The 21218-nt window shown below is 43.5% G+C and overlaps 2 protein-coding genes across 8 annotated transcripts in view; one reads left to right on the top strand and one right to left on the bottom strand.

Moving 5' to 3' along the window:
- The first annotated feature begins 4665 nt into the window (after nucleotides 1-4665).
- si:ch211-140l13.3 (centromere protein J) overlaps nucleotides 4666-21218 on the top strand; it is an 83966-nt gene continuing 67413 nt past the window's right edge. For 5 of the 7 annotated variants that reach the window (XM_060916398.1, XM_060916396.1, XM_060916400.1 and 2 more), the window contains exons 1-2: nucleotides 4666-4729; nucleotides 14462-14603. In XM_060916398.1, the coding sequence (XP_060772381.1) occupies nucleotides 14479-14603 (125 nt within the window). In that variant the 5' untranslated portion in view covers nucleotides 4666-4729; nucleotides 14462-14478. Of the gene's footprint in view, nucleotides 4730-14425; nucleotides 14604-21218 lie in introns of those variants that run through there. The other 2 variants (XM_060916397.1, XM_060916399.1) reach the window with 2 other exon arrangements.
- gpr31 (G protein-coupled receptor 31) lies at nucleotides 6921-8536 on the bottom strand. The gene has a single exon (XM_060916404.1). The coding sequence runs from the start codon at nucleotides 8313-8315 to the stop codon at nucleotides 7371-7373; it is 945 nt and encodes a 314-aa protein (XP_060772387.1). The 5' UTR covers nucleotides 8316-8536; the 3' UTR covers nucleotides 6921-7370.

The following is a 21218-nucleotide window of genomic DNA, read 5'->3' as shown; positions in this document are numbered from 1 at the left end:
TTGTGAGATAGAGGACAAGTCTTCTTCGGACTTAACTTCACATTCGATTTCGCAGGCTGCAAATTTCAGTTTGCGCGCATAGTGGTGTGGTGGTGAAGTACAGCCGTACATGTTGCGGTTTAATAACACGTTCAATACAAAGTTATGGCTGCATGGTGATCGGAAATGAAATGAGTTTTATTTATATTTATATGGTGATATAGGCTATTCAAGCTTATTATGGTGATATATGACGTATTTGAGAGAGTTCCACAGAAAATTAAGTTTGCTTCTTTCATGGGAGCCTGAGGGAATGGGAGCTCAGCTCCCATTGGCTCCCACGTAATTCGAACTATGCCACAAAGAGTATGTTAGTTTGCGAGGGCAAACAAGAGAAGGCAGGATTTGGAGGGTGAAATGCGGACTGGCTGCACAACAGAATGTATTCCTTCGCCAAACCCAGATCAACCAGGCTGCTGTCCGAGCTGGCTATAAGGTAGCTCACCTACTAGCTACCCATGGAAAGCCGTTTACTGATGGGGACTTTGTTAAAGTATGCATGCTTGCTGTGGCCGAGGAGGCGTGTCCCGACAAGAAGGATGCGCTCAACGCGGTGAGTCTCTCCGCACCTACTATGACCAGGCGAACCGAAGATTTGGGGGACACCGTGTATGACCAGCTGAATGAGAGAGCGTCAGAATTCGAGTTTTTTGCTTTGGCCATGGATGAGAGCAATGACGTGCAGGACACAGCACAACTGCTGTGATCTATTGATCATATTATTATAATTTCACTGTTTTTTAAAATGTATTTATTTTATAGGCCTATTTATTTGACCTTTATTAAGTGCTGCATACAATTATTATTAATATTATTAATATCAACAGGCCTACCTACAATTTATAATTTTCCACTCACCATTGCCAGTGTCAATCACCTCAACTAGGCAGATGTTTCTTACCTTGACAGCTTTGATATTATTTTTATTAGAAAATAAATAAATGGAATATCAGTGGTATTTCAAATTAAAACAAAGTGTGAAGACTTGATTACTACGTTTGCAAACCACTAGTAAAGATAAACAAATATGTGCCAGGAATCGTGTGTTGATATAGTAGTATGGATATAGTAGTGGGGATGGCCGTGCCAGGCTAGTAATCTCTACTACACAATGAGGCCTGCTGGTGGTCATATTTGTCTGGGTTATACAATTCTATGTGATATAGCTGACCCGACCCCGGCCCCCATCACAGTCAGGAACGACAATGTGGCCCCCAGAGAAAAAAGTTTGGTGACCCCTGATCTAAACGATAGGATTTACAGTTTTTGAATGAGAAGCCTCAAACTGAGAAGAGGGCAGCCGAATGGCCTCATTGACACCCATTATAAACGTGACAGAAAAACAGCCTCGGTCGGCATGACACTTCACCTTAGCCGCCCACTTTATTAGGAACACTTCTGTTCGTACATACAAACTACAAACACTCTTCTTAGAGTTTAGAGTTTATTTTATTTTTAAAAGGGACAGTGCACAAATTAAACATTATCCTTGTGGTAAGGACAGATGTCTGTCCCAGGTTATAGCAGTACATGCTAATTTCCGCCTGTAGTCACTTTGTTTATGCTCTTGAATAGCTCTTCTTCATGACGGCTGCTGTCTCAAGCACACACATGATCATTGCATTGAAACATCATTGCGGGTCACGCATTCACGGCCAGCAAACATGCGTGACCGAATTGCTTCGCGCACTGCATCCTCTCACAATTTCCCCCGGGGAATTGTCCGGTCTAGTTTCACCTTCAAATTAACTGCTAATCCTAGAGGTTCACATACTTTTGCCACTCACAGATATGTAATAATGGATCATTTTCCTCAATAAATAAATGACCAAGTATAATATTTTTGTCTCGTTTGTTTAACTGGGTTCTCTTTATCTACTTTTAGGACTTGTGTGAAAATCTGATGATGTTTTAGGTCATATTTATGCAGAAATATAGAAAATTCTAAAGGGTTCACAAACTTTCAAGCACCACTGTAAATTCATGGGAGACGGCATCTTAGAACTATGACGCACCCTCTAATTACTTGGTGCACGAATGGCGCGATAAATGTTACACTTTTGGCATTCCAACTCGTTTAACTTATACAGCAGCAGCTCCATTCCTGCAGATTACAGTGATAACTTCAAAATTATTCTCTCGTTCACCTTAGCAGAACTAGTTTCATTTCAAGCATTAGCATCCAATCGCGGGAGGCTAATATTCACAGAAGTTCCAAAAATAATGACTACACCAAAGTAATATTCCCCTACAACGATCTCTACATCTTCCCTTCTCTACATCTTCTACATCTACATCTAATACCCTATATGTCATATTTTATGAGATTACCCACCTGAAGTGAGTGACAGGATTAAGAGACAGCCGGACACAGGTTTATGTGTTAGATGTTCTGACGAATTCTTTAATTGGCTTCACTTTTCACCGTCAGAACCAAAGGCTTCTCCCCATCACTACTGGCATAGCGCCATTTACAGGTATGGCATGTAACTAGCACAGAAAAGCTTAAATCTCATTGAAAAGGGTATTAGACTGTTACTCATACTAAGTTAGGAAGGAAATCAGAATAATAATAAAAAGTATATATATAGGGGTGGGCGGCACGGTGGTGTAGTGGTTAGCGCTGTCGCCTCACAGCAAGAAGGTCCTGGGTTCGAGCCCCGGGGCCGGCGAGGGCCCTTCTGTGTGGAGTTTGCATGTTCTCCCCGTGTCCGCGTGGGTTTCCTCCGGGTGCTCCGGTTTCCCCCACAGTCCAAAGACATACAGGTTAGGTTAACTGGTGACTCTAAATTGACCGTAGGTGTGAATGTGAGTGTGAATGGTTGTCTGTGTCTATGTGTCAGCCCTGTGATGACCTGGCGACTTGTCCAGGGTGTACCCCGCCTTTCGCCCATAGTCAGCTGGGATAGGCTCCAGCTTGCCTGCGACCCTGTAGAAGGATAAAGCGGCTAGAGATAATGAGATGAGATATATATAGGGGTGTCTTTTACCAGCCCACTACATGGACACCAGACGGACGACGGATAACACATGATGACATAAGCTCATTGCTTGTTAGCTGGATGCTCTAATATTCATTCAATCCGGGTTGAATGATGAAACAGAGTTATTGTTGCAACCTCTAAGTGGATTATTTTTTAATAACCACACACACTTTGATTCACAGCAGTTTGCCAGTACTAACATTTCATTTGTTAAAGAAACAACATACTTTTTGTCAATTTATAGTTACATGTAATGCCATGGGGCGGCACGGTGGTGTAGTGGTTAGCGCTGTCGCCTTACAGCAAGAAGGTCCGGGTTCGAGCCCCGTGGCCGGCGAGGGCCTTTCTGTGCGGAGTTTGCATGTTCTCCCCGTGTCCGCGTGGGTTTCCTCCGAGTGCTCCATTTTCCCCCACAGTCCAAAGACATGCAGGTTAGGTTAACTGGTGACTCTAAATTGACCGTAGGTGTGAATGTGAGTGTGAATGGTTGTCTGTGTCTATGTGTCAGCCCTGTGATGACCTGGCGACTTGTCCAGGGTGTACCCTGCCTTTCGCCCGTAGTCAGCTGGGATAGGCTCCAGCTTGCCTGCGACCCTGTAGGACAGGATAAAGTGGCTAGAGATAATGAGATGAGATGTAATGTCATGGAACATCCACAGAACAAGTTATCACTGATGTCATCGCAGCGATAAACAGTTTTTTCATCAGCCTCACTTTTCTTTTCTCTCTCTTGATGTTAACAGTGCAGCTTTTCATATTACAGCGAAGCCACACAACAAAGCACAACCCCCTCCATCCTTAAGACTTTCACATGTTGGAAAAGTTACAGTCACAGCTTCACTTCTGACTGCGTTAAACACGAACACTGGAGACTCCTTCCATAACTGTTCAGTAAACATCTCCTTACATTAACGATTACACGTTTTTGTTTTTTTAAAATGTGTTTATGTAGCGTCTGCCATACTGCTATTTATCTGTTACTGTAGAAAGGATAATACTTTTGTAGATTTGTAGCTGTATTATTAATTATAAGTTAATCAATCAACACCTTCAGACCAATTTAGGAGAATTTTGAGAATTCACACTGCTGTAATACAAGATGTTGCGTATATGTACTAAAGTGTGAATGCTTTGGATTGATTCATCTGGCAACCCAAAAGAGAGCCCAGTCTCCTGTGAGTACATGCTTGTTCTGATTTTAATCTTCATTCATGAACAGACTTGTTGTAAATTACTCAACAGCAACTCAGTGACTGGAAAAAAAGCGTCATGTGGAATGAGAGCTTTATACAAGAAATGAGTTTAAACATACAGAAAACTGCAATTATATTGTTTTAAAAAGAAATCATGAGTCATATCTTTTTGCACAAATTACAAGGTACTTTTACAGTAACAGTGAAAAGTTTGGACATACCTTATAAGTCAATGTTTTTTCTTAATTTTTATTAATTCAAAGTCACTTCATGTCTTAAAGTAATGATGGCTGTCGTTTCTCTTTACTTAGTTGAGCGGCTCTTGATGTAATATGGATAACTACAGTTGTGAAATAGGGCTATTTACGGTTTGTTCTCAAATATTAAGCATTAAGAAGGCAAAAAAAATCTCCACTCGTTAACGTTAGACACCTGTTGACTGAAAAGCATTCCAGGTGACTACCTCATGAAGCTGGTTAAGATAATGCCAAAAGTGTGCAAAGCGTCATCAAGGTAAATGCTAGATACTTTGAAGAATCTAAGATATCAATTTTGTTTTTGCTTTTTTTTTAAACACTTTTGTGATTACCACATAATTCCATATATGTTCCAACTGTTATTTCAGAGTTTTGATGTCTTCAGTGTAATGTAGAAAATACAAAGTACAGAAAAACCTTTGAATGAGAAGAGTAGGGGTGTACAAACTTTTGACTGGTACAACTATTGCTCATTATTAACTTTTTTTTTTTATTGCTGTGAGAGTGCTTAATAATCTGATTACACAAATCACTTCCTGTCACCAAGTCTATGAGGTCATCAGGTGACAGATTAACATGAGGAAACTTTGGAAATGAACACAGTCCTTTTCTTATGATTATAAAGTCACATTAACCCTCATCCTACCATGCTATTTTACACCTTAATCTTACCATGTGGGGTCCGTTTGGACCCCAATACTTTTCTTTAAAATTAAAGCTTATAAAGACAAAATCACCAGATAAGTTTTGTTCAGAACATCTTGTATTAATAACAGCAATACACTAAAGGGCCCAAGGCATAAAGAACACACTTAACCTTCATCCTACCAGCCAATTTTACATACACAAACTACCAGGCGGGGTCCGTATGGGCCCCAGGAGGGAATACCTTGAAATCAATGCAGTAAGAACCAATTCAATGCAGCAAACAGACATAACTTTATTGAAGAACAAAATCCACTATGGCTGAATATCAATGATGTATTATAAATGCAATAACATTGCAATAATATTGCAATAACTAGCATACATGTAGCAAATTATAGCGCCACAAAAAAAATTGGCATTATATACATGATTTTTGCAGCTCATGCAGCTGTAAAACATTCTGGATTACAACTTAGGTCTTTTCTTACAGAATTTAAAACAAAAAAGTAATTGTAAAATAATTTAGGGCTTTTGTTTTGCATCCTGTGCTTATTGCAGCAGTGGGGTCCACACGGACCCCAAGAAGGAATGCCTTGGTAGTTTCATTATGGAACATAAAAGAAATAAAAGAAGTTAACTTTCAGTGTGCTATTCAATTATAAAATGAAAGACAGATAAACTTTACTCTGGGGTCCGGTTGGACCCCAGTAACAAATTAATTATACCTTCACAATGCAAAAAGCTGATCTTCCGGTGCTTTAGTGTTTTAATTAAGACATAAATTCCGACAAATTCATAAAACGGTGAGGCAGTATGTCACATATTTTTAAAATGGCAAACAAACATATAGGTGCGGGGTCCAGATGGACCCCACTTGGTAGGATGAAGGTTAAGGTCACAGTCAAGCACGTGTTTGTCTCCTTTTTCTTTCAGGACTGATGCTGTCCCCAGCTTTCTTAACCCAGTACCAGGCATATTCACTTGCACAGCATCCTCAAACAGATCCAGTCTCTCATGCTGATGGTGTAGTAGATTGCAGAAAGTGTATTTCCAACACTGTTATTATCAGAGCTGGAGTGGAGCAGGACGTCCCAGCCTGCTGTCCTCAGCTAACACAGTGCATTGGTAGGCCTGGACTGTCACCACTGAATAAACTTTACAAGCATGAGGAAAAAATGTGGGATAGAAAATATGGACTAAAGACACAGGTCATGTAAAATGCAATGAGCGATAACCTAAACGCAAGACACAATTTCAAAACATTTTTTTAAAAAGACTCATAAAATGATGTATGCATGACAGTGTGGCAAGCAGCCTGAGTAGTTCTTGAGAAAAGAAAAAAAATCAGCACAACTGTACAATTAACAATAGAACTAACTAATAACACATTTATACATTTTTTTGTTGTTCTTTTTACGTTAATGTAAAAGACTCTTGAATTTCATGCTGGAATGTTTGCTGAAGGATTTTGTTGTTGTTGTTGTTGTTGTTGTTGTTGTTATTACATTACACTACCGTTCAAAAGTTTGGGGTCACCCAGACAATTTTGTGTTTTCCATGAAAAGTCACACTTTTATTTACTACCATAAGTTGTAAAATGAATAGAAAATATAGTCAAGACATTTTTCTGGCCATTTTGAGCATTTAATCGACCCCACAAATGTGATGCTCCAGAAACTCAATCTGCTCAAAGGAAGGTCAGTTTTATAGCTTCTCTAAAGAGCTCAACTGTTTTCAGCTGTGCTAACATGATTGTACAAGGGTTTTCTAATCATCCATTAGCCTTCTGAGGCAATGAGCAAACACATTGTACCATTAGAACACTGGAGTGAGAGTTGCTGGAAATGGGCCTCTATACACCTATGGAGATATTGCACCAAAAACCAGACATTTGCAGCTAGAATAGTCATTTACCACATTAGCAATGTATAGAGTGTATTTCTGATTAGTTTAAAGTGATCTTCATTGAAAAGAACAGTGCTTTTCTTTCAAAAATAAGGAAATTTCAAAGTGACCCCAAACTTTTGAACGGTAGTGTACGTCATTTGAGTATTTGTGCACATGATGATTTCAGTGATGTTTTGCATGTTGTCCTTTCTGGTCACACACTTCACAGATACAAATCCTTTGAGTAGCAAAGCTGTTACAATCATGGTGTGATTGTGACTTAAAAGCAATCAACACCTCAAATAAATTAAACCCAACTCTAACACATGTTGATTTGTAAACAACTCTTGATTTTCAATTGATTATTCCCCACTTTCACATGTTCTGAGTTGACCTGCACTTTGTCCTTTCATCAGACAAGGCAGATACGTGGATATATACACTTGTTTAAACTTCGTATTGCTCAGACAGTAAATGAGCGGATCCAGCAGGCAATCCAGATACGATATGCACATGAGACCATCGTAGACCTCAACCGCAGTTTTTTCTAATAACAGAGACTCCGTTACTCTGACGATCAACAACACCAGCCTTGAAATAGCAGAAGGCCAAAAGCAGAGAGAAAACACCAAGACGACCAGAGTGACCAGGACCACCGCTTTTCTCAGCTTGGTCGTGTCGCCGACTGTTTTCTCCTTCAGCCGTTTTGTGATCTTTATGGTACAGTAGACCAGGATGATGGACGCGATGAGAACCGGTGTGAAAAACACAACCTCTCTGATGGTATCAGTGAAGGCGCTGTCTTTAATAATGACTTGGTCTGCTGTCGTTTTAGGAGTACAGTACTCGAAGGAGGTTAGCGTGGCTGGGACAGTCAGAGGCAAAAGCAAAATCCAGACCAGAATACAAATGAGAATCGATTGTTTCTGAATCTTGAGTGGGTTATTCATCCTGGGATGGACCACCCTGATGTACCGGTCAATGGAAATAATAGTCAGGAAGGCAATGCTGGCTCCGCGGTTCAAAAAAAGCATAAAACGGACTAATATACTCCGTCTCTCTCCAAGCTGAAAGTAGTATGCCCTGACTGGCAAGCAAATAAGCAGCAGTATTTCTGCCAGAACAAGATTGAACTGAAAAATGCTGTGGTTTTTAGCTTTCCAGAATTTGAGTTTAAAAATGAAGACGTAGAGCACAGTGAGGTTCAGAGGAAGTGCAAAGATGAACTCAATCATCATCACAGAGAAGTAGAATGTGTAAAGATCCTCATTTTCATCTATACAAGTTTCATTGTCTTTGGATTCCATTATTTTTTATTTTTATTATTATTCTCCGTAGCTTCGTGAATCCAATGCCTTGGGATGTCCTGAAGATTTCAGCACAAAAAAAAAGCTAGAAAGCAAAAACTAGCTTGTATTCTTGTATTCTTCTGAGATCCTGATGCGTACTGTTTGGTCTTTCCCAAGTTTACTCCAGTGTAGCGACTCTGCACCATTGCTTTTCAGTTGTTCAGACTTGTTGCCAGAGCACTTCCTGTTAGGGTTTTGCTGGGATTCGAACCTGGTTCGTTGGTGTGATAATCCAGCAAACCCCCACTAGGCCACCAGGGGGATGACTCAAATGCAGAGGCGTGAGGCGGAAGTAGAAAAAGAATCAAAAGGTTTATTTAAACTATATACACTATATACAAGGCAAAACAAAAGACAAAAAAAACCCAAAGAGTATAATCCAAAAGAAAAGCAAAGTGCAAAAATACAAAAGCTAAGAAGATCAAAAAACACAGTACAAAGGAAACTGGAGATAAACATAACAGCACAAAGACTCCGTGACAAGAGGACTGAACTCAGGGGTATAAATAGACAAACTAATTAAGGACACAGGTGAAGATAATTAGGCAATTAACACAAACACAAAACACAGGAACAGTGGCGGCCTCTAGAGGCCAAAATAAACACGACATGAAAAGGAAATAACAGCGGCCTCTAGAGGCCAAAACAGTCCTAGTCCTAACAGGACCCCCCCCTCTAGGAGCGTCTCCTGACGTTCCCAGGGCGATCCGGATGGGCCGAATGGAAGTCCCGACATAGTTCTTTATCAAGGACATCCCGAGCAGGAACCCAGCAGCGCTCCTCAGGACCATAGCCCTCCCAGTCCACCAGATATTGCAACCCGCCGCGGACCCGGCGGGAGTCAAGCAGGCGATTCACAGTGAACACAGTCTGCCCCTGGAAGATGCGGGGGGGTGGGGGGTTCCTAGGGGCAGGGGCATACGTAGACGTCAGTACGGGCCGTAACAGGGAAACATGGAAAGTGGGGTTGATCCTCAGAGTCCGGGGCAACTGGAGCCGGTAGGAGACAGGGTTCACCCTGCGCACCACCTTGAAGGGGCCAATGTAGCGAGGAGCAAGCTTGCGGTTCTCCACCCGCAGTGGAAGGTCCTTAGTGGACAGCCAAACACGCTGCCCAGGGCGGAAAGCGTGTGCAGGTCTTCTATGGCGGTTGGCCTGAGTCTGGTTGGTTCTGGAGGTCTGTATGAGGGTCTTCCTGACCTTGCTCCAGGTCTTGCGACACCGTCTCACATATTGGTTGACCGAGGGCACCCCCGCGTCCTCCTCCTGGTCCGGGAACAGAGGTGGCTGGAACCCGAATTGGCACTGGAATGGCGACAGCTTGGTGGCCGATGACTGCAGGGTGTTGTGGGCGTACTCCGCCCATGGCAGCCAGGTGCTCCACGATGTCGGGTTATCCATAGCCAGGCCTCGCAGGGTGGTTTCCAGGTCCTGGTTGAGCCTCTCCGTCTGACCATTGGACTGTGGGTGAAACCCAGAGGAGAGGCTGGCAGTGGCTCCGATGACCTTGCAGAACCCGTGCCACACTCGGGAGGAGAACTGGGGCCCTCGGTCTGAGACGATGTCCTGTGGAAGACCAAAGACTCGGAAGACATGATTAAACAAAAGTTTCGCAGTTTCAAGAGCAGAGGGGAGTTTGCACAGTGGTATGAAGCGGCAGGCCTTGGAGAATCTGTCAACTAAGACCAAAATGACCGTGTTACCTTGTGACTCAGGGAGACCCGTGATAAAGTCGACTGCCACGTGGGACCAGGGACGCCGGGGAATGGTCAGAGGATGCAGGAGACCCTGGGGACGCTGTCGTGGGTTCTTGGTTCTGGTGCAAACCTCACAGGACAGGACAAATGACCTTACTTCCTTCTCCATGTTAGGCCACCAGAAGCGTCTTTTCAGGAAGTCCAGGGTCCTCCGAGCTCCCGGGTGGGCGGTGAGAGGGGAAGAGTGACCCCACTGGAGAACCTTGGCCCGGGCTTGATGTGGGACGTACAAGAGGCCTGGTGGCCCCGTCCCAGGACCGGGGTCCTGGCGTTGGGCTCGTCGGACAGCCTCCTCAATACCCCAGCGGACAGGGGCCACAATCCGGGACACAGGGATAATAGGCCCGACTTCATTCTCCCTGTTAGTGGCAGAGAACAGTCTGGACAGTGCGTCAGGTTTGGTGTTCTTGGAGCCGGGGCGGTATGAGAGGGTGAAGTCAAACCGACTGAAAAACAGGGCCCACCTAGCCTGTCGAGGGTTCAGTCTCTTGGCTTGCTGGAGGTACTCCAGGTTCTTGTGGTCAGTCCAAACCAGGAATGGATGTTGTGCTCCCTCCAGCCAGTGCCTCCACTCCTCAAGGGCCAGTTTGACCGCTAGCAGTTCTCGATCCCCCACATCGTACCGGGACTCAGCAGGACTCAGACGGTGGGAGAAGTAAGCGCAGGGGTGCAGCTTTCCTTCCGAACGTTGAGAGAGCACCGCGCCGACACCACTGTCCGAGGCGTCCACCTCCACGATGAATGGTTGGGAGGTGTCCGGGAGAACCAGAATGGGTGCCGTGCAGAAGCGGTCCTTGAGGTCTTTGAACGCCTTTTCTGCCTGAGGAGACCAGCCATAAGATCCACCTGTCCCTTTGGTGAGGTCTGACATGGGTGCTGCCACAGAACTGAAGTTCCTGATGAACTTGCGGTAGAAGTTAGCGAATCCTAAGAACCGCTGAACCTCCTTAACGGACTTGGGAGTAGGCCAATCCCGGACGGCCAGGGTCTTGGCAGGGTCCATTTGGAGTTGGCCTGTCCGTACAATAAATCCCAGAAAGGAGACCTCGGGAACATGAAATTCGCATTTCTGGGCCTTGGCGAACAGATTGTTCTGTAGCAGCCTCTGGAGAACCTGGCGGACATGGTGGCGGTGCTCCTGCACGGTCTTGGAAAAGATAAGGATGTCGTCGAGGTAGACAAAAACGTATAGGTTAATCATGTCCCTTAAGACGTCGTTGATTAGGGCCTGAAAAACAGCTGGTGCGTTGGTGAGTCCGAAGGGCATCACCTGGTATTCGTAGTGCCCAGACGGGGTGTTAAAGGCAGTCTTCCACTCGTCTCCCTGTTGGATACGGATGAGGTGGTATGCGTTCCGTAGGTCCAACTTGGTGAAGACGGTGGCGCCTTGGAGCAGGTCGAAAGCTGTGGACATCAGCGGAAGGGGATATCGGTTGCGCACAGTGATCTTATTCAGGCCCCTGTAATCAATACATGGTCGGAGCCCCCCATCCTTCTTGCCGACAAAGAAGAAGCCGGCTCCAGCAGGTGAAGTGGAGGGTCGAATAAACCCAGAGACCAGGGCATCTTTGAGGTATTCCTCCATGGCCTTGCGTTCTGGCTGAGAGAGTGAAAACAGTCTGCCACGAGGAGGGGTAGTCCCAGGGAGCAAGTCGATGGCACAGTCGTAGGCCCGGTGCAGAGGAAGAACGGCGGCCCTGCTCTTGCTGAATACCTCCTTGAGATCCCAGTACTCTGTGGGAACTTGAGATAACTCGGTGAGATCAGGGGGCTCGGCAGGAGACACAGGAGAGCTAGAGAGCAGACAAGAGGCATGGCATGCAGGGCCCCATTCCACAACCTGGCTTGTTACCCAGTCTATGCGAGGGTTGTGGCGAGTAAGCCAAGGAAGGCCTAGAATAACTGGGAACTCAGGTGAAGGAATCAGGTGCAGGGATATTTCTTCCTTGTGACCTTGAGACTGGAGGAAAACTGGAGAAGTAACTTGGGTGACTCTTCCATCACCTAACGCTTGGCCATCGAGGGCAGACACAGACAGTGGGACTTCAAGAGGTGCAGTCGGAATATTGATGCTTTGGGCGAAGTGAATATCCATAAAGTTCCCAGCCGCCCCTGAGTCTATCAAAGCTTGACAAGAGTGGACAGACTCACCCCAGGAGATGGAGACCGGGATGTAGATTCCTTGGCCAGGGAGTCCGGGAGAGAGGGTAGGCCCCGTCACAACCCTCCCTCGGCTGGACGGGGCGGTCCTTTTCCCAAGAGTTCGGGACATGATGCTCGGAAGTGACCAGGCTTGCCACAGTAGATGCAGCACTTGTCCCTCCTTCTGCGCTCCCTCTCAGATGCGGAGAGGCGAGTACGACCCACTTGCATGGGTTCTGGACAGTCACTGAAGGAGGTAGATGGTCTCCAGGTAGAGGTAGGGAGGCTGGGGGGGCTCAAGGCTTGGTGGCGTTCTCTCATCCTGTTGTCCAGACGAATAGCATGTGAGATGAGGGTTTCGAGGTCACTTGGGCATCCAATAGAGGCCAGACCGTCCTTGATGGGGTCAGACAGACCATGGTGGAAGGCTGACACCAGGGCAGTCTCGTTCCATCCACTTACTGCTGCGAGTGTTCGGAACGAGATGGCGTAATCTGCGACGCTTCCTCCTTGCCGGATGGACATGAGCTTTCGGGCTGCGTCGGTACTGATGTCTGCCTGATCGAAGACCCGAAGCATCTCTTCAGAAAACAGCTGGAAATCAAAGCACTCAGGTCCCTGTCTTTGCCAGATAGCAGTAGCCCAGGCTCGCGCCTTACCAGCTAATAAGGTGATCACAAAGGCAATCTTGCGGCGATCCGTAGTGTAGGTGGTAGGCTGAAGCTCAAAGGTGAGTTGACACTGGGTAAGGAACTCTCGGCACTCACTGTGCTTGCCGTCATACCTCTGTGGTGCAGGAAGGCTGGGTTCGCGAGGTGAAGAAGGCAGCATTGCAGGAGGCACTGGAGCAGGAGTGGGAGCTGGATCAGGAGCAGGAACTGGATCAGGAGCAGGAGATGCAGGCAGAGATGTCAGCTGTGCCAGGGTTTTCCCAATTTGCTGAAGCAGTTCCTCGTGGCGAGCGAGGGCCTCACGTTGGCTGGTGAGCGTACGTCCATGAGCGTCCATGGTCGCTCCGAAGCGTGTCAAAGCTGCCATAATTCCCTGAAGGTTGGCCGGGTAGACAGTTGAAGCAGCCTCTGCTGAGTCGGTCATGACGGAGTCTTTCTGTTAGGGTTTTGCTGGGATTCGAACCTGGTTCGTTGGTGTGATAATCCAGCAAACCCCCACTAGGCCACCAGGGGGATGACTCAAATGCAGAGGCGTGAGGCGGAAGTAGAAAAAGAATCAAAAGGTTTATTTAAACTATATACACTATATACAAGGCAAAACAAAAGACAAAAAAAACCCAAAGAGTATAATCCAAAAGAAAAGCAAAGTGCAAAAATACAAAAGCTAAGAAGATCAAAAAACACAGTACAAAGGAAACTGGAGATAAACATAACAGCACAAAGACTCCGTGACAAGAGGACTGAACTCAGGGGTATAAATAGACAAACTAATTAAGGACACAGGTGAAGATAATTAGGCAATTAACACAAACACAAAACACAGGAACAGTGGCGGCCTCTAGAGGCCAAAATAAACACGACATGAAAAGGAAATAACAGCGGCCTCTAGAGGCCAAAACAGTCCTAGTCCTAACAACTTCCCATGACTGAGAAGGCATGTCACAACAGGCTCAAGAGATTACCTAAGAATAACACATTGCAGGGGGAAAAAAAATTCACCAGCCCCTTGGGCTATGAGCCAGCATTCCAGCTTTGTCATCTGAGACCGTTTATATTTCTTCCTGGTCTTCATTCAGCTGGTTTTCTGTGGTTTTCCTTTGCAGATAATGTCTGATGATGTGTTTGTCGTTATGCAGTAAAAGCCCTTGTGGAAAAATAATGTCATTTGTGCAACGTCCATGCTTCATTTCTCAAGCACATGCATCATATATATTTTTTCTCATCTGAGTAGATTTATAACAAAAATGTGAAAATGTTATTACAGCGTCACAGCAGTTATTTTACCATTGATTTTACTGTGATGTAACAAAGCTGAGTACATTCCCTGGAACTTGTGTACATCCAAATAAATGAGTCTGTTCTGCCTCTCATTCTGCCTACAACAACAATTTATAGTGCTTTCAGAAAACTCACATGTGCATTTTGTTTATTACTAGTGTAAATGAAGGCTGAAGCTACTGCTTATTACACTGTGTGTCAATGTAAGATCTGGGGATAAGTTGTAAGCAGTAAAAAGTTCTTGTTGTCGTTTCAGACCACAAAACTCTACCAATGGTCGGTATGAAGCAGAAATGTTTATCTCCTATTAAAGAGGAGTCGTGTGAACCAGGGGCGGAACCATGTACAGTCAGTCCCTTTGGCATCAGGAGGAAAGTCCCAGCGAATCCAGAGGAAAGGTAATGATCACAAAAACCCAGGCGATACATGACACATACTGTACATTTCAGGAAAAGTGGAGAACTAATTACCTCCACCAAGGAGGTTATGTTTTCGGTAGCGTTGGTTTGTTTGTTTGTCTGTTAGCAACATTACGGAAAAAGTTATGAACGGATTGCTCTGAAATTTTTTCCAGAGGTGTGACTGGGCACAAGTAACAATCCATTAAATTTTGGCGGTGATCCGGATCACCTTCTGGATCCCGGATTTTTTTAAAGGGTTCTTTATCATTGCGAGACAGGCCCATTTTTGGAATTTGTGCATATAACTCCATAACAAATGACCAGAGTATTTGGTGAAAAAATACACAAAAGGATCTCCATGAGCTCTATAAAGTATCAAAGTTTGATCCGGATCCAGACAAAATTCTGGATACTATGATCCAGAACACACAAAAATGAGGGGGTCTTTAGAATTTTTAACACTGTAAGGTAACAAATGAAGATACAGACATGCAACCAACACCAAATTGTAGCCAAGACTCTGCTGAATCAGTAGTATGTCAACAGATTTGATGTATCTTCAATAGCTAGGGAGCTAGATCCAGAAGAAAACCACCATTATGGAAAATCATTTTCTTGTGAATAACTTTTGAAGTAATAGTGATACAAGTACACTGATGTAACAACGAAACTCATTACAATTAAAAATTTGATACCTATTTTTATTATCCTAAATATACTGCTGAATATAGATGGTGATATCAGTGCTGATATCAGCATCTCACAATGATATATAAAGGACAGCACTGGGAGCTTTCTTCATTCACAGCTAAGCAGTTACTAGAAGACAACACAACAAGAACATTTGGGCAGAAAGACTTCTGTAGGTGCATTTGGGTAATTGAGTGATCAATCTCATTAAATCAGTCTCATTAAATCTGAAGGTTAATAATTAAATTGAATCAGTCTCATTTGAATCGTTTAAATTGAATCATTTAAAGTGAATCATTTAAAGTGAATCATACCATTAATTTTGGTGCTTAATAATAAATTACCAAACAGCCAAATTATGGTATATTCCAAATTATTATGATCACTTACCGTATTACATAACTTATATGCACCTTTCTGAATTCTTTGGGAGATTGGGGGCTTCAAAGATATTGGAACACAAATAAAACACACAGTTTCAATAATAAATGAATTTATTATAACAAAGATAAAAATGGATACTAGCAGATGGAATATATACAAACAGTGAGGTGTGTGTGTGTGTATGTGTGGGTTTGTGTGTATGAGAGGCCTTGTGTGGGTGTGGCCCACACAAGAGAATTAGCTTTGTGTAGCTAAGACAAAAGAATTAGCTTTGTGTGGCTAGCTAAGGAGGGTGTGTCACCACGTGGGGTTTGAGGAGAACAAAAGAGTTAGCATGGATTGCTATCTCAGGTGTGTGCGAGAGAGAGGCACCTTGGGTGTGGCCTACAAGAGTGTTAGCTCTTGTAGCTAACTCCACGTGTGTTTGTGGGGGAGGAGTTGACCACGTGTTCGGGTAGGCCTAGATTAACCTCGTGTGGCTAAGCTAAGACAAAGGGGAGCTAGCTAAAGGTGTGTTTGTGAGTGGCCACGTGTTTGTGTAGGCCTAGATTAGCCTGTGTAGCTAACTCCACGTGGTGGAGGCCTTGTGATCCCTTGAGACAATACAATTAGCCCTGGAGGCTAATGGAACAAATAATTAGCCATAGGCTAATTTCACTAGCTTATAACAATACTGAATCCACTGAAATCTTGATGCGGTCAAGATGTATAATAAGAGAACTAAATATGTTAGTAGGAGTAAAGAGAAGCATGCACAGCCTATCTATTAAACAATTGAGAGAACATAGAACAAAATAGATCAACACGCTGCGTGTTTAACAGTGTAACAAATAAACCTGGGTTTAAATTCACACTATTTCAATAAAAGCAAATTCCTAAGACTAGCTTTAATTATGCCCAAAAATGCCAAGTCTTACTTCCATATCCCGCTTCTACTCGAGATTATGAGAAGATGTCCCGAGACTTTTGGAGTTTTTCCCCGTTGTGAAGATCTCCGTGAAGCACAGGGAATTACTCGGAGAGGCTGAGTTTCACAGGAGCCCGTGGAGCACGTCTGTGGAAAGCAGAGAATTCTTGATCCGGCGCTTCGTGGCTCGTGGGAAGAAAAACTCTCATTAAACAATGTGCACAGCACTTCAATCAGGAGGAATTCTGGTCGCTCCCAATTATAAATTAACTGCTTTGAGCTGCAGTCGTACATACTTAATGAATGAAACCGGTTGTAACTCACTAAGTTTAAAATCGTGTGATCTTAGAGTCTACCGTGGCCAAAGGTAAACAAAGAAATCGTGCTAACTCATGGATCTTGCAAGAAAGAAAAGAAAAAGACGTCTTATTTGGTTTGCCCGGCAGAGCGAGTGATTCTCCCTGTGTCCGTGTTGAGATCACGGCGCCAAAAGAGAAAGAGTGGAAGCGTTGTTCTGTTATTTATGCTTTCAATGAGCATGTGATGTTGGTGATCCCGCCCCGGCGTGACGCAGGTCAATGCGGAAGTGGGCTGATGGGAAATGTAGTTTCTTAAAGAGACAGTGTACTGTACCTACACTTTATTAGCGATTTACAGCCATCTTCATTCACAGCTTATCGCCATTACCAGAGGAAAACATTGCAATAGGAAGCCTTGAGTAGAAAACTTGTTTTTCATTTTTCTATGACTTTTTATCTCACACGTATGACACAATATCTCGTATGTGAGAATTAGTATCTCATTTTAGGTGTAAGTCTCAATATGTGGTGAAATGAGCTGCTTGGTGGAGGTCTGCGCGCTCCGAGTGCTTTTCTACTTAATCTTTAATTCTGTCCAACTCCAAAAAAAAAACGTACCAGGAGGTGGACTACACTAAATTGCATGCAAAAATATTAAACTGATTATATATATATATATATATATATATATATATATATATATATATATATATATATATAAACCATCAGTAGTGAACCGTTACTATTAGAGCTGGGACTTGAGCTCAGACAAATTTTACCCAGACACACCAAAAAAACCAACCGGGTAAAGGATTTTGCAAGGGACTAGCGGCAGGCTGCCAGGTCGCTCCGTTGTGTGTAGATGTCGATGTTGATTTTTAAAAGTAACTAAGTAAATTACAGAGGGAAATGAATACTTAAGTCTGAGTGAAAATACTGTAGCGAGTGTGCAATGTGGAAAAAAAAGAGTCTGGAGTCAGAAATCTTAGTTTCTTGGCCATTAGCCTGTGCTACTTGCTCTCGATAGCACTGGCTTGATCGCTTTATTAGCAATCGCTAACACTGCTGATGAACGCTACACCGGCTGGAAGGTGACTTCACTGCTACACTGATGGCGCTGACTCGCGGTTAAGGGCAATAAATTTTTGGTCCCTCCCACGATAAATCAAAATCTGATTGGTTGATTCATTTGTCACTTCCTACATGAACATGCACTTCCATGGCCTTCTGTCCCAGCAGTGAAGTCCTAACCAATCAGTGAGCCAGCTCGAAACTCTTCTCAGCTTAGAGACAACAAACAAACAAAAAAAATCTCTTTGGATAACTCGATTTTAATGTTTTCAGGACATTAACACTTTCATTTCTGAAGCAAATTTGATAGAAAATGAGGCTGAATTATAATGAAAGAATGAAAGAAATTAAATATAATATTTGAAATGCTATGTTTGGGCCTTCTCTGAAGCCCTAGAAGGCTTGACGGTTCACCTCTGTAAACCATAAACCCTAATATTTTAATATCTTCATATCTATTGACTGTCTTAAGTCTCCTGTTTCCCCTTCTGTGTACTAATTATTTATTAACTTTTTTGGTTAAATATGATTTATTGTATATTTCTATGGATTTAAAGGGAATTTACAAATCAATGTCATAATTGCGGGCGGCACGGTGGTGTAGTGGTTAGCACTGTCACCTCACAGCAAGAAGGTCTGGTTTCGAGCCCCGTGGCCGGCGAGGGCCTTTCTGTGCGGAGTTTGCATGTTCTCCCCGTGTCCGCGTGGGTTTCCTCCGGGTGCTCCGGTTTCCCCCACAGTCCAAAGACATGCAGGTTAGGTTAACTGGTGACTCTAAATTGGCTGTAGGTGTGAATGTGAGTGTGAATGGTTGTCTGTGTCTATGTGTCAGCCCTGTGATGACCTGGCGACTTGTCCAGGGTGTACCCTGCCTTTCGCCCGTAGTCAGCTGGGATAGGCTCCAGCTTGCCTGCAACCCTGTAGAACAGGATAAAGCGGCTAGAGATAATGAGATGAGATGAGATATCATACAGTGGTGCTTGAAAGTTTGTGAACCCTTTAGAATTTTCTATATTTCTGCATAAATATGACCTAAAACATCATCAGATTTTCACACGAGTCCTAAAAGTAGATAAAGAGAACCCAGTTAAACAAATGAGACAAAAATATTATACTTGTTCATTTATTTATTGAGGAAAATGATCCAATATTACATATCTGTGAGTGGCAAAAGTATGTGAACCTCTAGGATTAGCCGTTAATTTGAAGGTGAAATTAGAGTCAGGTGTTTTCAATCAATGGGATGACAATCAGGTGTGAGTGGGCACCCTGTTTTATTTAAAGAACAGGGATCTATCAAAGTCTGATCTTCACAACACATGTTTGTGGAAGTACATCATGGCACGAACAAAGGAGATTTCTGAGGACCTCAGAAAAATTATTGTTGATGCTCATTAGGCTGGAAAAGGTTACAAAACCATCTCTAAAGAGTTTGGACTCCACCAATCCACAGTCAGACAGATTGTGTACAAATGGAGGAAATTCAAGACCATTGTTACCCTCCCCAGGAGTGATCGACCAGCAAAGATCACTCCAAGAGCAAGGCATGTAATAGTCAGTGAGGTCACAAAGGACCCAAGGGTAACTTCTAAGCAACTGAAGGCCTTTCTCCCATTGGCTAATGCTAATGTTCATGAGTCCACCATCAGAAGAACACTGAACAACAATGGTGTGCATGGCAGGGTTGCAAGGAGAAAGCCACTGCTCTCCAAAAAGAACATTGCTGCTCATCTGCAGTTTGCTAAAGGTCATGTGGACAAGTCAGAAGGCTATTGGAAAGATGTTTTGTGGACAGATGAGACCAACATGGAAATTTTGGTTTAAATGAGAAGCATTATGTTTGGAGGAAGGAAAACACTGCATTCCAGCATAAGAACCTTATCCCGTCTGTGAAACATGGTGGTGGTAGTGTCATGGTTTGGGCCTGTTTTGCTGCATCTGGGCCAGAACGGCTTGCCATCATTGATGGAACAATGAATTCTGAATTATACCAGTGAATTCTAAAGGAAAATGTCAGGACATCTGTCCATGAACTGAATCTCAAGAGAAGGTGGGTCATGCAGCAAGACAACGACCCTAAGCACACAAGTCATTCTACCAAAGAATGATTAAAGAAGAATGAAGTTAATGTTTTGGAATGGCCAAGTCAAAGTCCTGACCTTAATCCAATCAAAATGTTGTGGAAGGACCTGAAGCGAGCAGTTCATGTGAGGAAACCCACCAACATCCCAGAGTTGAAGCTGTTCTGTACGGAGGAACGGGCTAAAATTCCTCCAAACCAGTGTGCAGGACCGATCAACAGTTACCGGAAATGTTTAGTTGCAGTTATTGCTGCACAGGGGGATCACATCAGATACTGAAAGCAAAGGTTCACATACTTTTGCCACTCACAGATATGTAATATTGGATCATTTTCCTCAGTAAATAAATGAACAAGCATAATATTTTTGTCTCATTTGTTTAACTGGGTTCTCTTTATCTACTTTTAGGACTTGTGTGAAAATCTGATGATGTTTTATGTCATATTTATGCAGAAATATAGAAAATTCTAAAGGGTTCACAAACTTTCAAGCACCACTGTAATTGCTAGTTAAACTCTCATTGCCACTGGCGAAACCAATCCAGGCTCGAGGTGAACCGTGTTTGGTTGACTTGGCCAGAATTGCAGCAGTGGGGTGTTCACTTCCTTTCTATGCACTCACGCACACACCTGCATGCAATTTAGAGTAGCCAGTTAACCTAACTGCATGTCTGGGGGAAACCAGAGCAAACCCATGCAGAAATGGAGAGAACAGGCAAACTCCCAAACATGTCACCCTTTGTTTATCTCTAATTCTGCCCAACTCCAAAAAACATACCAGTAGGTGTGAATGAGTGTGTGAAGGAGGGTGTACGGCCAGGGTCTAACTTTGGGTTGAAGACTGTGAGGGTTGACATCTTCACTCATTTAGGGGAGTTCAATTTTAGTAAAATGGATAGTTATCACTTCCTAAACACATCTTCAGCCATGTACAGTGGTGCTTGAAAGTTTGTGAACCCTTTAGAATGTTCTATATTTCTGCATAAATATGACCTAAAACATAATCAGATTTTCACACAAGTCCTAAAAGTAGATAAAGAGAACCCAGTTAAACAAATGAGACAAAAATATTATACTTAGTCATTTATTTATTGAGGAAAATGATCCAATATTACATATCTGTGAGTGGCAAAAGTATGTGAACCTTTGCTTTCAGTATCTGGTGTGACCCCCTTGTGCAG

This window comes from Neoarius graeffei, chromosome 3 (assembly GCF_027579695.1).
Source record: "Neoarius graeffei isolate fNeoGra1 chromosome 3, fNeoGra1.pri, whole genome shotgun sequence".
Taxonomy (NCBI): Eukaryota; Metazoa; Chordata; class Actinopteri; order Siluriformes; family Ariidae; genus Neoarius; species Neoarius graeffei.
Note: the sequence above shows the minus strand (reverse complement) of the source record. Positions and strands in the feature narration are given on the sequence as shown.

What these genes read in the sequence shown, in the direction of transcription:
- gpr31 (XM_060916404.1), bottom strand. Translation starts at nt 8,315, where the DNA reads ATGGAATCCAAAGACAATGAAACTTGTATAGATGAAAATGAGGATCTT.